General features: G+C 45.5%; 3 protein-coding genes across 3 annotated transcripts in view; 2 read left to right on the top strand and 1 right to left on the bottom strand.

Annotated features, from left to right (window-relative positions):
• cacna1eb (calcium channel, voltage-dependent, R type, alpha 1E subunit b) overlaps positions 1–4,062 on the top strand; it is a gene marked incomplete at its 3' end in the record, with an annotated part of 53,832 nt that extends 49,770 nt beyond the window's left edge. Inside the window, exons 45-48 of the mRNA XM_079750581.1 lie at positions 787–891; positions 1,690–1,831; positions 2,307–2,479; positions 3,487–4,062. Coding sequence (XP_079606707.1) covers positions 787–891; positions 1,690–1,831; positions 2,307–2,479; positions 3,487–4,062 — 996 coding nt within the window. The remainder of the gene's footprint in view (positions 1–786; positions 892–1,689; positions 1,832–2,306; positions 2,480–3,486) is intronic.
• A 1,594-nt stretch (positions 4,063–5,656) lies between these two features.
• LOC307086474 (RING finger protein 11-like) lies at positions 5,657–8,921 on the top strand. The gene is made up of 3 exons (XM_079751695.1): positions 5,657–6,317; positions 6,610–6,779; positions 6,916–8,921. The coding sequence occupies exons 1-3, from the start codon at positions 6,195–6,197 to the stop codon at positions 7,085–7,087; spliced, it is 465 nt and encodes a 154-aa protein (XP_079607821.1). The 5' UTR covers positions 5,657–6,194; the 3' UTR covers positions 7,088–8,921.
• Positions 8,922–9,924: 1,003 nt separating this feature from the next.
• rpe65a (retinoid isomerohydrolase RPE65 a) lies at positions 9,925–15,262 on the bottom strand (the record flags this gene model as incomplete). The annotated part of the gene is made up of 14 exons (XM_079750582.1): positions 9,925–10,282; positions 10,782–10,893; positions 11,198–11,292; positions 11,542–11,656; positions 11,752–11,881; positions 12,050–12,189; positions 12,337–12,469; positions 12,639–12,720; positions 12,924–13,071; positions 13,285–13,426; positions 13,989–14,096; positions 14,198–14,348; positions 14,548–14,630; positions 15,252–15,262. The coding sequence occupies 14 exons, from the start codon at positions 15,260–15,262 to the stop codon at positions 10,137–10,139; spliced, it is 1,596 nt and encodes a 531-aa protein (XP_079606708.1). The 3' UTR covers positions 9,925–10,136.
• Positions 15,263–17,474: the final 2,212 nt, after the last annotated feature.

Here is a 17,474-nt window from a genome sequence, read left to right on the forward strand (position 1 = left end):
TCGTGAAACAAATCACAACACGCATGTGCACATGATGGGTGTAAATGGGTTCTTCATGGGGATGGATGAACGATGGTTTCACTTTGTTTCACTTCAGTGCCTGGCAGACTGCGTCTGTACCTCTCTATCTTCCTGCCTGCTCTTGTCTTTGATACACATAATAGTCCTGCGGCGGTTCTGGAGATCCAGGGGGGATTGTTGCCTGATTGTGGATATTGTCTTTGTGTGTAAAGTGTGATTGAACGGGTCCGAGTTGTTTGCTGAGAGAATGAGCAATATAAGTGGCCCACATATTACTGTTTGTCCTCACGTCTCACTGCGGAGGGTTGTGTTTAGCTGCTAGCTGTCTGTCTGTAGCTCAGTGCATCAAGACCCCGGTGGCTGCATGAACTGAAACACACGGCCCCTCTTCTCTCCTATATACCGTCCTGGCTGTTGTCACCGTCTACTGCCTTATGCTATCGCACCATGCATCCGGGACTGCGTTTGGATTCGACCGGGTTCTCTCACGACTAAGTTTCCTTTGTCCTCACTAGTTAGCACCGTGACTCTTTGGCTGGAATGGAATGGGAATGGCTTCTGATTGGATGGCGATGGCGATGAGGATGCTGATGACCGGTCATGGCTTTGACAGCGGGGCCGAACAAAACAAAATGGCGTCTTTGACCTTCACCATTTCTCTCTTGGCCTGTAATCTTCCACACACCAGTGTACCCCATCCCCCCCGGCTTGTTGCGTTGGTTTCTGGTGTTGCCCTACTTTCTTTTTTGTCCTCTGCTCACGTAGGTGGGGGAGAGCGGTAGAGGAATAGGAAGCTCCCTAGCGCCCCCACTAGGGCGGGGCCTAGCGGCGCGAGCCGTTTCCATGCCCCGTCTGGCAATAGACACACAGGTACATCCCCTTCCGAAGCACACATAACCCCCCCCCCCCAATGCAGGCCATGCTCCCTGCGTCGGGCCGTGAGGACGTGCCGAGCTTCCTAGGACAGTATGATGAACGCCCCTGGGCCTTCTGGGATGTGATTCACCTTGGTGTCTGAGGGGTCATAGGACATGCCCCTGCGGTGACTCGGAAGGAAGGGGCTTTTGACTTGAGGTTGGCCTCTCTGGGCGTGTCTGACGGTCGGCACAGAGCCACTCAGGGCCGGGAGGAGCCTGGCATGCTGACACGGCGGGTGATCGCCGAGGGACACAACGTTGGGTCTGGTCAGCGGGGGTGTCTGGTGATGGGTTTTCCTCTGCAGGAAGCAGCGTCACCTCGGTGCTGATTGGACATATTCAACCGTTTGTCACAGGGAACGGGCATAATGTTTGAAGTGATCCTCTGCATGAATCGGCTCACGTTTAAATAAGAAGTTGAAGATACTTCTATCCCTGTCATACTTTCTCTCTTTCCCACTCTCTATTTTCTCTCTCTCTTCATCTCCATCTCTCGCTCTCTCCCTTTCTTTTCCACTCTCTTTTCCACTTTCTTTTATACTCTCTATTTTCCTATCTCTCTCTCTCCCTCTCTCTCTTTCTCTCTCTCTCTCTCTCTCTCTCTCTGTCTCTCTGTGTCTCTCTCTCTAACCTGTGTGTGTGTGTGTGTGTGTGTTTGTGTGTGTGTGTGTGTGTGTGTGTGTGTGTGTGTGTGTGTGTGTGTGTGTGTGGTCCTGTCCCTTCATGTGTGTGCTGCGTGTGTCCGCAGCCCCCGGAGGTGGCGGGTGGAGGCTCCATGAAGCGCTCCGTCTCCACGGTGGCGGACGAGCGGGTCAACGGTCTGTGGCAGGAAGAGGAGGCGGCCAGCCCCGACCGGGTCTATCGGCCGCGCCACAAGAGCTACAAGGTCGCCGGTAGGTCCATCCAAGTGTCAATCAAAACGTGACAGCGACAAACTGTTCAACAAACACTATTCAATACACACTGTTCAACACGCAATTCAATACACACTGTTCAATACAAAATATTCAATGCACACTATTCAACGCACTTTTCAATACAGACTATTTCATACACACTATTCAAATCAGACTGCTCAATACACACTATTAAACACACACTATTCAACACACACTATTCAACACAGACTATGCAATACACACTATTCCATACACACTATTCAATGCACACTACTCAATACGCATTACAGAACACATAATTCTTTGTGCTTTTATGCTTGCCTTAAGCCCCTTATTTACCACAAAAACAAATACAACAAACGTTTATCTGTATGTTTATCTTCCAAGAGATCTGCAATGAATTCTTTGTGTTTTGCCTGTTTAGTTTTGACGCTTCGTGACGGTTTTCTTTCCTCTTTCTCCTCCTCAGTTTCTCGCTCTGACCGCTGGCACGCGGGCAGCAGAGGAGAGCGGGAGCGTGGGCGTTCCAAGGAGCGCTGCCACCTCCTCTCCCCAGACGAGTCTCGTTGCAACTCGGCCGAGAGGAGCCAGCAGCCCTCCCGCAGCTCCAGCATAGAGAGAACGCACCCCCGCGAAAAGCAGGTAGCGGCCAGATCTCAGCAGCGGTGATCTCGCCGACTGTAGGGACGGCGAGCGATGATGAGGAGAGATAACATATACATTCACAATCAGGGGATTTTGCGGAGTCTTTTATCCAAAGCGACTCGCAGCCATTCATGCACACATTAACACACCGACGGTGGAGTCAACCACGCAGGGCGACAGCCAGCCCGTCGGGAGCAGTGAGGGTGAGGCGTCCTTCTCAGGAAAACCTTGACACTCAGCTAGGAGGAGCCAGGGATCGAACTAGCAACTTTCCGGTTATCAGTTAACCAGCTCTACCTCCTGAGTTATTGTTGCCCCTGAGCGTTCTGAGCGTTTAGTCAGTTTGGAGAGCTCACGGACCGTTGGGCTGTGGGGTTTAAATCCTGATTGGCTGTAAGGGTTTTACGATTTCAACGTTAGCAAATAGCGCGTTCTATTTCTGTCCTTCCATGGTGCCGTTTCAGTTATTGTTTTTGCTCTGCCCACTTGTTGCTCCAGCGCAGTGGGTTCAAGAAGTGGGCTGAATGAATTAACTTATTTGGCAATCTCAAAGATCTCTGCTTTGTTGTCTTTGGCGCCACCTTTGGGGATAAATGGTTACTGTTCACATGGATACCTAGCTTCATTCAACATTCATAACACTGCAAATAAAAGGACTTTCATCAGTGGGCCACAGGCTCAATCACACTTAAATGGTTACTGTTCACATGGATACCTAGCTTCATTCAACATTCATAACACTGCAAATAAAAGGACTTTCATCAGTGGGCCACAGGCTCAATCACACTTATTTTAACTCATTCTGCGATAGATAGTGCCTTAAGTGACATTTGTTTAAATGAGAATCCTCTAGATTGGCTCTTCAATGCTTATAATTATTGTTATCAGTGGTTGTTAGTGCGATGAGGGGAGAGTGTGTTCTACTGTGTCCATAGGTCATACATTTAACTGTCTAAAAAGGCCGACACTGATCCATCCCCATGCTCTTCTGTCCTCGTCTGCAGGGCAACAGCTCCGAGAGCCCGGTCCCGTCCACCTCCGAGTCCAGCACCCCCAGCGCGCGCCGGCCCACCTCCCAGACGGCCGCCCGCTCCCACCCCCACGTCTCCTACTCCCCGCTGGTGTGTCACACGACGCCCCGCGTGGGCGAGGAGGAGGCAGAGGCGGGGGACGAAGAGGAGGAGGAGGAGGAGCAGGGCAGCCCGGAGACCATGAGGCGGGGCCGACCCTCGTGGAAGGGTCCACAGCAGGGGGCTTCGGGCGAGCGGCACGGCGAGGCGGGCCGACACCACCACCACCACCACCACTCGCCCCCTCGCCGCTACCCCTCGGAGCCCTTCCTGGCGTCCCAGGAGGACGACCACAGCCCGGACGCCGGCGGCCCCATGGAGACGCTGACCTTCGAGGCGGCCGTGGCCCACAGCCTGGGGCGGTCGAACACCGTGACGGCGGCCCACTCGCGCTCGCGGAGCGGCTGGCAGATCCCCAACGGCGGACACTTCCGGAAACGCATGGGGCAGGCGGCGTCCATGGCGGCCGGGGACGCCCTGAGTGACACTGAAGAGGAGGACAGGTGCTGAACAGAGGCGAGAAGAGGCAGAAGCAGACCCAATCACAGAGGTGTCGGAGAACACTCACAAGGAGCCAAGGAGGGGATGACGTCACTGTGTGCGGTGTTGAAGTGTGCTGCTGAATGTTCCGGAAAACAAAGTGAACTTTAAAAGAATGGAACGTTGGAGCAGTGTTTCCTGAAGCTAATAGTGCCCGGTTCACACAGAACATTATAAAGAAAAAAGGTATGACTGGGATTGGAATTGGATATTAGTAATATGCACCTCAGATATCCCCTTGTGTACATGGTATATAACTTCAGTGAATGGGAGGAATTATGAATTATGGGCGGAATGAATAAATGTCATTCATGTCAATAGGTATCGTCATTTCCAGAGGTGTTGCTAACCATGCCTCAGTGTTGCTTTTTACCGTGCGTTGGACGTGTGGACATATGGGACAAAGGAGGACCGGACTTTCCTTTAAATATACCTTTTTTTCGTATATACATGCTGATCACCAAGCCATTTTTCATCCATTTTTGCCAGAGTTTCTTTGACCGGATGAACACAGCTGGACGATTGGACAGTTTAGACTTTTGCTGGTTAATGTGGCGACTAATATAGCCACATGAATGCAATAGTGTTGTTATAATATATTGCTGATGTTGATATTATTAAATGTGAAACAGAGGGAGGTTTGAGGGAAGAGATGTTAGTAACCAGATTAAATACATTATGAGTTATACGTAATGCATAATTTATACATAATTTGTACTAAATCATTTGCATAGATCTATAATGTCCAACTTTTTAGCTGGCTTTTTTGTAGGCCCTCCCTTTCTCCACCTTATAATTTTAGGAACTTTTTATATCTTCAATTGAAAAATACTGTGGTATATGAAAAATAATAAGTAAATACTCAAACTAAATGATAGTTTTAGTTCTTTAAAACTCTTTAGCAATTGTTTCTTCTTTTAGAATATTGATCAAAAAAAACATTGCAGGCCACTGTACAGAAACTGTAGACTTCATGACATACCATTGCTTCACAAATGACTAATTCTAATTCCTAATTATGTACAGGAAAAATGCTGTCTGTAAGATTTAACAAAATAACAAGTGGCAAACCCCTATTGAGCTGGTTCGCTTTGAATCCTAATACATTTCTGCAATGTTCAAAGCTATCTGTATTTGTTTAATTTGCCTGAAGTAGGCCAATTCTGTGACTCACTTAACCAAAAACATGAAGGTTTGTACCATAATTTACTGGAATGCAATTAATTGTTGGTTTTTATGTGTACAATACTTGTAAATACAAATAAAGGTGTCATCAAGTTGCACTTTTATTGCCTATCCATTTTATTAAGATGTAATAAATGATTTTAATCATGGGCACATATTACATGCAAACTAAACTCTATCTTATCTTATCTTAACTCTCTTATCTTATTAAAATAGTGACATTTTCTTATATTTATAAGAAATGTCCCAGTCATGCTGCTCATCCTAGAGTGACGTGATGGAAAACCGACCAATGAAATCGCTCAAGCAAAAAAACAACAGAGCTCGACACCGCGGACCTTGACGTCATCTCCAGTGGCCCAACGCGTCATCGGGGAGGCAGAGGCTAGGCTAGCAAAGAAAAACAAACCGAGTACGTGCTGCTTATCCGCGGAGCGGAGGGCATGTCGACCCGATCTAATAAATACATCCATCTTCTCTAGATCCACCGGTGCCGACCCAGTGAATGTTGTCTCCAGAGTTAGATTTTCCGCGGAAGATGAGCTCTGTGCAGCGGGGAAGGCGCTAACCTGGCTAGTTAACAGCGGCTAGTTAGCAGAGGCTAGGTAGCCAGGCTGCTAACCTTCTTTGTTTTGATGCCTTCAGCTGATCCCTGTACAATGTGCAGCAGTGGTTAGCAGAGGCACACGCGTAGACAACCCACGCATGCATGTCATTCAGAACATATTTTAAAAATGACATCGTTCGTCCTTGGAGGCTTTAATGTTTAGATTTAAACAGATTTAATCGGATCGAGGTACAACATCTGTGGCCAAGTGAGGGAGGCTCGACTGTAACAACAACAACAAAAAGCCAGACAGACAGCTCGTTGTCGCCTGACTGGCACACTGCTCTGCCCGGACCGCGAAGAGAGAGACATGGGCAACTGTCTGAAGTCTCCCACCTCGGACGATATATCGCTTCTGCACGATTCCCTGTCAGACCGGGCGAGCTATGGCGAAGGGCCAGACCCCGACCTGGAGCCGCCTCCGCCCTACCAGGTGGGAACCCGTTCTGACTCTGTTCATGATGACAGCGTAATGTACAATCGTAAAACCTCTTTAGGTCTTCAGTGTTGTATAGCTGTTGTGTTGTCATTTCCCCATACGCTGTTCTACATAGAGCAGCACACTTAATTGATTATTCATTCCAATTAAACTAATATTTGGGGTGTTATCTTTTCAGGGCACTAGTGTTTTGCTGACTTGATGTTTGCTGTGATTGCAGTTATTGCATTACCAACTAACGCATGACTGAAAATATGAAACGGTGTACCCTCGCTTTGTGTTCCAGGAGCAGGCCAACATGCCGATGTACCATCCCACCCCCAGTCAGACCCGCCTGGCCACCCAGCTGACGGAAGAGGAGCAGATCCGCATCGCACAGCGCATCGGCCTCATCCACCACCTCCCCAAGGGCGTGTACGACGGAGGCCAAGACGGCTCAGAGAAGAAGATCAGAGAGTAAGCTTTTGAATAACATAAAAAATCGATTTCAACTTAATCAAGTGTAAGCTGGACTTTGTTTTGAGCCTGAAATGCAACTTAAGCACTTAACTAAACTTAAACACTGTTGGTGCTTTCCCGCCCTCTCCCCCAGGTGTGTGATCTGCATGATGGACTTTGTGTACGGCGACCCCATCAGGTTCCTGCCCTGTATGCATATCTACCACATGGACTGTATCGACGACTGGCTCATGCGCTCCTTCACCTGCCCATCGTGCATGGAGCCCGTGGACGCCGCCCTCCTCTCCACCTACGAGACCAACTGACCGGATGACACCCCCCCCACCCACCCACCTGACGCTGACATCGACCACGCCGCTCCCTCGTCCTGTTCTCACACACACAAAAAACAAAACAAACCCAATCTGCTGCGCTTTAGTACGTTGGGATGTGCAGTCGATAGGGCGGCTGGGGCCCGCTCTGAAAACAGACCGTTTTGATAACGGCCGGTTATTCGATGGACACGAATGAAATGGATAGCATGTGGTGCCTCCCGGGAGTGTGACCCAATCGACTTGTTCACACTGCTAGATTAATCAAGACAAGATGGCGACACAATTGTTTATTTTCAGACGACAGTTCATGACCGTGGTTGTAGTAATGTGTGTGTGTGTGTGTGTGTGTATATGTGTGTGTGCGTGTGTGTGTGTATATGTGTGTGTGTGCGTGTGTGTGTGTGCGCGCGCGTGCGTGTGTCCTCATTTACACCTGAGCTGGTCTCGGTGGTGTCCCATCTTGAATAGCATCAGTTTTACTTTAGCTTCAATTCAATGTTTCTGCTACTGACTTCACTGACCAAATCCCGCCAGCAAGAATTTTCATTGGTTCAGTTTGCCTGCCGTCTCACCTGGAAGAATAACATTGGTTATGTCTACTAGACTTGTTCATCGCTGTAAAAAAAAAAGGAGAAAATACCGAAAAAAATAGAGCGACATAAAAAAAGCTTTGCACTTTGTTGAAGTGGGTGTAAAATACTTAATTGTACACTGGTAGTGTTGAGTGATGAACCCTGTTATATTTCCCAGAAACCACAAGCCGCCATTCAGCAACAATGTATATGTAATGCAGAGTTAGGCTACATGACTCCTGGGCTACTGAACTCAATGGCATCTCTTTGAGTTTCATCGGGTCATTGAGTGTCTTCTATATATCGTGGCCAGTCTTACGAAGTGTGAATTCAAAGTTGTGTCAAAAACAACTTGACGATTTCAAGGATGACCCATTCAGCGTTTGAATTGTGAAAGGTAATGTATGTTACCCAAAGAGTAAAACAAAGCTGGTTCACCACCGCAAAAAGGGCTCAAACACATGAGCCGGGGGATCAGCTTCAACTGAACAACGCTTGCACAAATACTCATCGGATCCAGAGATTTGCACTTTACTTACATGACTATAATGGAATTCATAGATTAATATATACTTTAAATATCTTGCACTATCCATTGTATTGCTTTCCATTTTTTCTTTCTTTTTCGTTGCAGGTTAAATTGAAAAACATCAATGGTGACAGTCATCATCCTGATGACCTATTTCATGAATTGTGTATAAGAGCCGGTCTGGTTTGTTCTGCTTGTGTGGCCCCTTGTTGTGTTTTTCGTGTCTGTACAGAGGGACAGAGGTTCGCTCATTTTCCAATCAAGGCCGTGACGCCTATTGATTGTCCATAGGCAAAATCTTGGTTGATTATTGGTTTTGTTGCAGTTCCCTGTTAGCCAGCGATCACATTTAAACTGCAGTGTGTGTGGTTTCATTTCATATGTTATGCTGTGTTCTGAGTTTCTTTGGTTGCAATCCTTATATTTCTTTCCACCTTGTGTCTTGGCCAAGTGTTGAAGTTTTATAGACTCCATTGTGTATTTAGGAGACTAACCACCCCAACTCTTAATCTATATGCTACGTATAGTTTTAGCATGACTATGCAAACCTCTGTCCCGAATGAATTTCCGAGAAAGAGAGTCGAGATTACACCTTTTCAGTCATGGGCTTTTCTATTTCAGCATTTATTATTTTGACTTTGGTTTGAACTCTCTGAAAATGTCCATGTCATTTTGGTTTTTTTGAAGTCTAACATGCCCTTATGTAAACAAAAATAAATCTGAAAGCACACGTTTTGTCTCGCTAAATCTTGGACGTTTAACAAATACTTCTTTGAGCTTAACGGGTTAACTGTGAGAGAGGGATTATAGAGTGCCATTGTTTCTCAATTGAAAATAACCCAGCTCAAATCCTCCACAGACGCACAGTTTGCACATTCAGTGTGTTACCTGCTACAGATCTCCCACTGACCACTCCAATCACACGGTGCTCACACACTGTGACCACTTTAAGTGAGGGTCTGCTCATCTCAAACCAATGCCTTTTATTTCTATACGCAGCTTGTGAACAGAACAGATTTGAACTGTAGGTCGGGTCTTAACCTTTCACGATCTTTCCCAACCACCATGCCACACATCTGCATGTTATTATCTCCAATTACACAATGCCCATGTGTTCTTGTGATTAACCTGTGACGCAGTAAATCCGCTTTGCAGTGCATCAGTAGCCAGGGGGTTTCTGCAAGCTGTGGCTCATGATGGCAGAGATTACAATTGGGCAACTTTTAGGGAAAGCAAAGCTTCTGAAGAAGGATTAATGTGCTGGTGTTGCAAACCCAATGGAATGTTCAGCCTATCACTGGTGTACTGTTCTAAAAATAAGGTAACAAACAGCTTCAAGAGCCCTTTAATCAAATAATGGTCTTGTATTTGGTTAGGTTAAGCTTAGAGAAACTGTAGAAAACAGTTGTACAATGCATTGAATTGAGTTCCAGCCAGAAAACACTATTTTATGAATTCTTGAAGGAAGAAACATGCATTCGCTGTCTTTTAGGGAGCTCAGAGCAAAACAGTCAGGTAAACAATTTATGTTAAAGGAAACGTTGAATGGATGCCACCAGGCTATCCACTATGTTTAGCTATATTGTAAAAACTTGTTTTGATTTGTATTAGCTTCCACAGATTATACATTGTTGATGTAATCGAAAAACAGTGGGTGACAAAACTTGTGAGCAAACAACCATTTATTTTCATCACAAACATGACCTTTACAATATACTTTAGCGTTTCTCAACAAACCAGTTATGCCTTGTGAATTTATGTCCTAAAGAAATCAAAGCAATTTCACAAAATGCTCCATTAAATATGAATCAAACAATAACTATAGAACTGACCTGACTCCAATCCACAACAAACCTTAATCAAGACCACATAAAAGAGGAAGCACGCAATCACTTCTTTTCCAATTCTCCCTCCTCAAAACAGTGATAGGTTTCATTTTTTAGGGTTTGTACATCCCGTGGAACGTGACAGGCATGGTGCAATCCACCTCGGCCCTGGCGATCTCCGACAGGTCCCTGGCGTTCAGGATGAGCATGTATCCGGGCCTCTGGGCGCCCGGAGCCACCACGATGGTCAGGATCACCCCTGTGGGCGACCACAAAGCAACAAGCAGGGTCTTAGTTATGGTGAGTCCGCTTTGTGAAGAAGACCTAACCTTCAGGAGAGTCTTACATTGTACATTTACATTTAGGGCATTTAGCAGACGCATTTAGCAGACGCTTTTACCCAAAGTGACTTACAATAAGTACATTTGTCAGAAGACAGAGAAACAACAATATATCTCTTTCGGTACAGTAAGGATGTTCATAGAACCAAGTGCCAAGCATTAACAATCGCTAGTATAGGTTAACCCATTCACCATATGCAACAAAGCTAGCTAGGATAAGATGCTACACATGCCAAGTACTATTTTTAAGTGCCAGGACGTACAACGTACAATAAGTGCATACAATAAGTGCCAGGAAGTACAACATACAACAGGTGCGTAAGGTTTGGGGGGGTAAGGGGGGGGAGGCTATGCAGAGTCTAGGCGAACTCTGAACCAGTGAGTCTTGAGTCTCCTTGTTGTTCTCCGTTGACCTACCGTCGTCCTCGTCGATGCCATCGGGGGTCTGGACGAAGAGGGGCTCGGAGGGGTAGGAGTCGGGCTCCTGCCACACCCAGGTCTCCTTTGTCTTCACGTTGAGCTTCACGATCTGTGAGAACAACAGCGAAACCGTAGCAGTGACTAACACATGTTAAATGGTAAACAGACTGCGTTGATACAGTTCTTTGCTAACCATCGGCCACTCAAAGCGCTTTACAATATTGCCTACCATTCGCCCGTTCATGCACACATGCACACACCGACGGCGGCGTCAGCCACGCAAGGCGACCGCTACATGCCGCCCTTAGGCAGTAGTTTGATACCATGTCACCACATTGAGAGTGATCGCGCTGTATATTTTATACATTTTATTTCAAAGTACAGAGTAAAGTAAGTTGAGCGTCTTTACGTACCCTGTCGGGGATGAAGTGGTTGAGACCCAGGCCGTAGGCATATGTGTACTTCTTTCCAGCATACTTCTCGTAGTTGATCTGGGGGAACTCGAAGGCTAGTGACAACCGTGGAGAGGGGAAAAAGCACATGGAATAAACAAAACATATTCAAATTCATATTCAATTTTTTTGAACAGGGTGACATGGGGCCGTGTGTGTGTGTGTGTGTGTGTGTGTGTGTGTGTGTGTGTGTGTGTGTGTGTGTGTGTGTGTGCCTTTGTTGGGCCCTGGTTGTGTGTATGTGTGTGTGTGTGTACCTTGGTTGGGCCCTGGTTGTGTTTGTGTGTGTTTGTGTGTGTGTGTACCTTGGCGGGGCCCCGAGAACAGCACCTCGGGCTCCAACCAGATGGTCCCGTCGGAGTGCATGACGGCGGTGGCCGTGGTATAGGGCAGGCTGACCAGGTTCTTCCCCTGCTCCTCCTGCCGTGGTTTCAGCAGCACGAGGAGTACACGGTTAGTGCTCAGTGTCATGTCCTGGCTCTTCTACCGGCAGTGACTGGCTCTGAGGGACCCACCTTGTGGATGTCCAAGGGGATGACGTATCGGCGCACTTCGGGCTGTGGCGCCATCATGGCCGCCTTCTTCACCTCGTCCCAGTTGGCTCGCAGGTTGGCCAGCCAGAGGTAGTTGTACACAAACTCGAACCTGCAGCGCAAGTGGTTCAAAACGCACAAAATCGAATGAAGATGTCAAACATATTTACTTATAATCCGGTTGTTTTCAGAGTGGAAACCGTAAGTTTTTGTTTTTTTTTACCAATCAAAAACATAAAGGAAAAAACAAATGATTGTCATGGTTTATTCAAAGGATTACCCTTTCCACGCGCACACGTCCACCACAACAAAGCCATCATCCTCGTAGGTGTTGATGTGGTGGAAGAGGCCGATGGCGGCTGCCCTGAACTTGTGGTCGATGTACTCCCCGGGGTCTTTAGTGGCCAGGTGGAACCAGGTCTGTGAAGACAGATGGATGAGGGTATGACGTCTCTGATAGGATCATAATAAAAACGTGTAGGAGGGTGACACATTGCCCTCGCTACACAGGAAACACAAATAAATGAACAATCTGTAGATCAGTGGATTTGAACGATGGTGTCGCACCCCAAGGGTCTCGTTGGACTCGAAGCAGTCCATATAATTGGACCCCCGGATGCTCCAGGCACTGAGGAACTTCAGCAGGTTGATCTTCACAGGGGTCTCCACGAAGACAAAGTAGTTCTCGGACATGCCGAAGCTGGGATAGCAAAAATACATGATATCGGTTAAATAAAGTGGGAGAAATCGTCCACGTTCCACATACAGTTCACAACCTCCTGTTGACAGTGTGTGTGATGCAGGTGTTACACACAAACACACTTCAGAACCTTCTGTTGAGGTGTGTGTGTGATGCAGGTGTTACACACCTGTGCACATAGGAAGGCTTGAAGCGCTCAGCGCTGGGGAACTGAACCACCACTTTGGACTTCTCAATGGGATCTGATTTATCTAAGAGAGAGAGAGAAAATAGTATTTAGATACATGTAAGATATGATACATATAATATATAAGTAACGATTATTATTATTATTATTATTATGGTTGATGTCCTATTTACCTAATCAAAGACCTCATCCTCCCCCTTCCCAATACATTTAAAGTTATAACGAGCATGAACGGCTTAAATGAGTGGAAACAGCAACAAGATCCACCTTTCTGTGTCGGGGGCATCCTGACGATGTTGTAGGCCAGAGTTGCTCCTTTCCCCATGCAGTTTCCAATGTTGTACACGGTTCCATCTCTCTCAATGTGGGGGTGGGCGGTCAAGCCGTTGATGTTGACATAGTTGCACAAATCAACCTGCATGGAAATAAAAATACTCTCTGTATAATTTGTGTGATTTCCATTTGTGCAATACATACTACTAAGCAATCTACGTTTAAATAATAAGATGGCTTTGGGTTTTCTGGCTATATATACTGTTGGCTATTACAAATTGCACTAGTCCTTAATCCCTAATCCTGATGTGAAAGAGTTTAAGATTTATTTAAAGAACAATGGAGAGTGTTCCACCTTCTTTGTCGTCTCCAGAGTGTCTGTGTCGACTTTGGTGATGAAGTTGGTTTCCGTCACCGCGTAATAGTCCTCGCCGATCGGGTAAACGTTCACCAGGCAGTTATCTGTCACCTCAACACCCTTGAAGTAAGAGAAAAACCTGCAAAACAAAATACAATCATTTACATTTAGAGCCTTTAGCAGACGCCTTTATCCAAAGCGACTTACAATAAGTACATTTATCAGAAGAAAGAGAAACAACCATATATCTCTGTCGGTGCAGTAAGGATGTTCATAGAACCAAGTGCCGAGCACTAGCGATCACTAGGTTAACCCGTTCCCCGTATACAACAAAGATAGCTAGGATAAGATGCTACACAGCTAAGTACTATAACTAAGTACGAGATACAATATGTGTGTACATTAAGTGCCAGGACGTACAACATTACAACAAGTAGGAGGGGTGGCAATGCAGAGTCCAGGTGAACTCTGAGCAGGTGATCAGATTCAGATTCAGAATTAATAATGATATACAGACAGAGAGTCAGCCTTGCTCGCTCTGTGCATTTCGTACAAACTCATCAGAGTAACATATATAAAGGTATTACGATGACAAAGATGCCAGATTCTTGGTTTCATGGTTCTTCTTTACTTGTAATAATGAGAATTTCCTTTTCGGCTCATATGAAAACAAATTAGATTGTGTCTATTAGAAAGCCCACCTGGAGAAGATGTTTTTACAGGGATCGGGATAGGCAAAGGTGCCAAACTCAGTGATGACCACGCGTTTCTCTGTGATGGCTCGTACATAAGCATCAGTTTTGATAAACCTAGATGTACAGTAGATGTGGAGGTAAGCAGAAATATGTTTGCACATTTGTTTTCATTGAACAGCAGCATCCAGTGTGTAACACTATAAATCTCGTCTTACTTTCTGAAGTAGGTGACCTGTCCATTCTTGAAGTCAAATTTGTGCATGAGTGCCTGGCCGTCAAACAGGTGATAGAAAGGCTCATCTCCGACCTCAAAGAGTCCTGGTCCCAAGCGCAGGAGACTCCCTCTCAGGAAGGAAGGGATTCTCCCTGTTAAGTGTAAACATCAACATCATCCACAAATAGCAGGGAACAGCAACAGAAATCCATTGAATATAATACAAATTCATATTTTATCCAATATGTAGGATACATCTATGCATCCAAAGTAGGGTTCTCAATGGTTTGTCTAGATGTGTGTGAGACACACAAGGTTTATAGACACGTGACCGCTGGGAGAGTGACACACCTGTGATGAACGCTGGAATAGGCTCAGACAGCTCTTCACAAGTCTCAAAGATCTTCTTGTAGCTCCCAGCTGGATGCTCGATTCTGAAATGTCAAGACGATGAAAGCATTGAAGTGTGAGGACTTTTCCATCCTTAGAGAACGTTTTTTCTGTGTGACCAAAAGGTTGTGTTTTTAAACAGGTCACCCAGTTCACCCGTTTCCTCATCATGGCTATAAGGTCAAAGTAACCAATATAACCTTTAAACATCCCACGAGTATTAGCTGTTAGGCTTCAAATCCACAGAGGCTTCAAGTCCCCGGCAAAGGAAAGGATTAATCCAAAACATCTACAAAGATCAAATCAAGTTTCCAGCCAATGAAACCAAAGTCACATGATCGCTCAATCAAGTGGCTTTCATTTTAATAGAGGCTAAACGTTCTGATAATTTCACATTGCAACCAATTTTCAAAACTATAATTTGAACATTATAGCCTACACTATAATTTGAAACCCACTATAATCATTATAACCATTTATGTCAGGTCAGGCAGGCATCTATGATGAATGAGATCATTTGGAAAGTTGAAAAATATTTTTTCTGTGATAAATATTCCTGTTGTTACACTCCATCACAAGCAGCTACCCTCAAGACTTAAGTGTTGTCAGCACTTATGGCCTAAGTGTTAAGGAATACAAGGTTAGGAAAAGAAATCAACACTCACCTGCTAACCATGGCTTCTTACTGTGTACTCACACAAACACAATCAAATAGTTTCTGTTTCAGTTCGGGTATGGAGGTGTCTGTTCCCCTTTGATGAAGTTAGACCTATATAGACCTATTTTATATGGTACGTTTACACGTTGGAATCCCTGAATTAGGGACGGCCCATTGTGCTGTAAACCATCCGGCCAGCCAATCACATCGCATGCTGAACGCAAATTCCATTGTGCCAATATCCTTCTCTAGCCGCCTCTACGGGCCGACCCTCTTCAGAACGGATTTATTCAACATTTCATAAAGTTAGAACCCATTCTTGCAAATGTGTGGCAATAACACACGTGATTGAATGGGTTATGCGGACGATGCCGTAGGCTGAAGTTTAGCTTTAACAAAAGTGGCGTAAGGGCCATTCATTTTTACACAACTGTTTGAAAGTGTAATCCTTTCAAAATGGAATTAGTGCAAAACAATGGAAGTTACTTTTAAACAGAGTGATAATAAATATATAAATAAACAGTTTAAGATAGCACGCACTATTTTCGAAGATCAAACGCTATTCTATAAACTAGAAAACTAAATAAACCTGGATTGTATTTAGTTTAATATTGGCATTTTGAACGCTGGATTTCATTTGTGTTTTTGTTCTTCATTGCGAAACCCAGGGAACTCACATTTTCTCGTCTCATTACAACCGTAATCCAGGTACGAGGATTGTGACAACATGAAGCGAAGACAAGAGCTGCATTGTGTGAAAGTCTTCAGCGCAATAATAACACCAGGGCACCGTGTCTCAAGGTTGTGAATAGACCACTAAAGCACATGGCTGGATCTCTAAAACTGGGACTACTCATACACAAACAAGTATAGCTGTGGTTGTTATTTCAAAGTGAGACATTTCATATTTCGGAGTTTTCAAGTACACAGATTGATCTTTAGATATATTTGCAGCGATTATAGTCAAAGTAAAGAATGTCCGACCCTCATATACATGCGCTCATGTAATCCTCAAATGATCCTAATCTCGGAAATTCAGTTGTACTTAAATTGTGTCGAAATATAAGCAAAGCACAGAAGGGATAAATCCATCGATAGGCCTTGCCACCGTCCAATTGACTGGCCACCCAAAGGGCCCAAACCCTACGAAGTAAAGTATACGAAGTAAACCCTTTCCATCTATGTTGTTACATCATTCTCTCTAATATAACATAATGCCTTAACTGTTAGTCTCTAATGTAATGATATCCTTATGAAGCCAGCGTTTTATATTTGCACATAACATCAGAATAACAGATATAGCCCGACTGTATAGGGACAATAATCTAGAATTGAAGATGTACCTATACATAAGAAGGGACATTTTCCAACGTTTTTTTCCCCCAGTTTTGTTCACATTTGTGCAGTTGTATGGCTTAATCGAAAAAATTGTTTTTGCTTGATGCGTGCTCTCGTTAAACAGATTTTGTGGGAATGCTCGGGTGACCTCTGCTGGTTATAGCATGAATTAAAAAGTGGTTACTGCTGCAACAAGTCCAGGGACAAAACAATGTACTGTGATACGGGTAGACATCATTGTAATGGCCATATTTTAAATATAAAAACTACTGTATTGCAATGAATCTCAATTGTGAGGAAAAAACTGCAAATGCAGAAAGCCAATTTTTTTGTTTATTTACAATAGTAGTAGGACAGACCCAGCTCTCCGGGAGCAACAAGGGTGAGGCGTCTAGTTCAGGGACACCTCGACGCTAGTAGGAGCCGGGGATCGAACTAGCAACCTTTTGGTTACCAGTAAACCTGCTCTATCTGCTGAGCTACAGTCGCCCGGATCCTCTTTCTGGATGAGCTCCATCCAAATGTGGAGAAGCTACACCCAGATGTGGAGGAGAAACGCTCCTCATCTTAGTCACTAGACTCTGAGCACTGCCTCTTTTCCATGGGGGCCCCGTCACGAGAGTCCCCTGCTCCCCCGAAGGCCTCCTCCTTTAGCCTCCTTCTTCCGGAACCGTAGGTGTAGCGCGGTGAGGGGTGGAGGCCGGTTCACCACCACCCGTCACGGACCAGGGGCTCAGGTCTTCTGGGAGAGAGAGGCGGCTGTGTGGGGCTGCTGGTTGGCTGGAGGGTGGAAGGAGGGATTCTCTCTGGGGGAGCATCCTGAGGAGAGAGGGGCCTGGAGTTCTCCAGGGTTTTCCTCGAAGGATGAATCGCTGTGGTAGTCAGAGTCCCG

The sequence above is a fragment of the Pollachius pollachius genome, assembly GCF_949987615.1.
Source record: "Pollachius pollachius genome assembly, chromosome: 14".
NCBI classification, from domain to species: domain Eukaryota; kingdom Metazoa; phylum Chordata; class Actinopteri; order Gadiformes; family Gadidae; genus Pollachius; species Pollachius pollachius.

Excerpts from the sequence above, each read along its gene's own strand:
- LOC307086474 (XM_079751695.1), top strand. The coding sequence starts at position 6,195 with ATGGGCAACTGTCTGAAGTCTCCCACCTCGGACGATATATCGCTTCTG. Across the intron at positions 6,318-6,609 it reads AGCCGCCTCCGCCCTACCAG|GAGCAGGCCAACATGCCGAT; the intron begins GTGGGAACCCGT and ends TTTGTGTTCCAG. Across the intron at positions 6,780-6,915 it reads TCAGAGAAGAAGATCAGAGA|GTGTGTGATCTGCATGATGG; the intron begins GTAAGCTTTTGA and ends CCTCTCCCCCAG.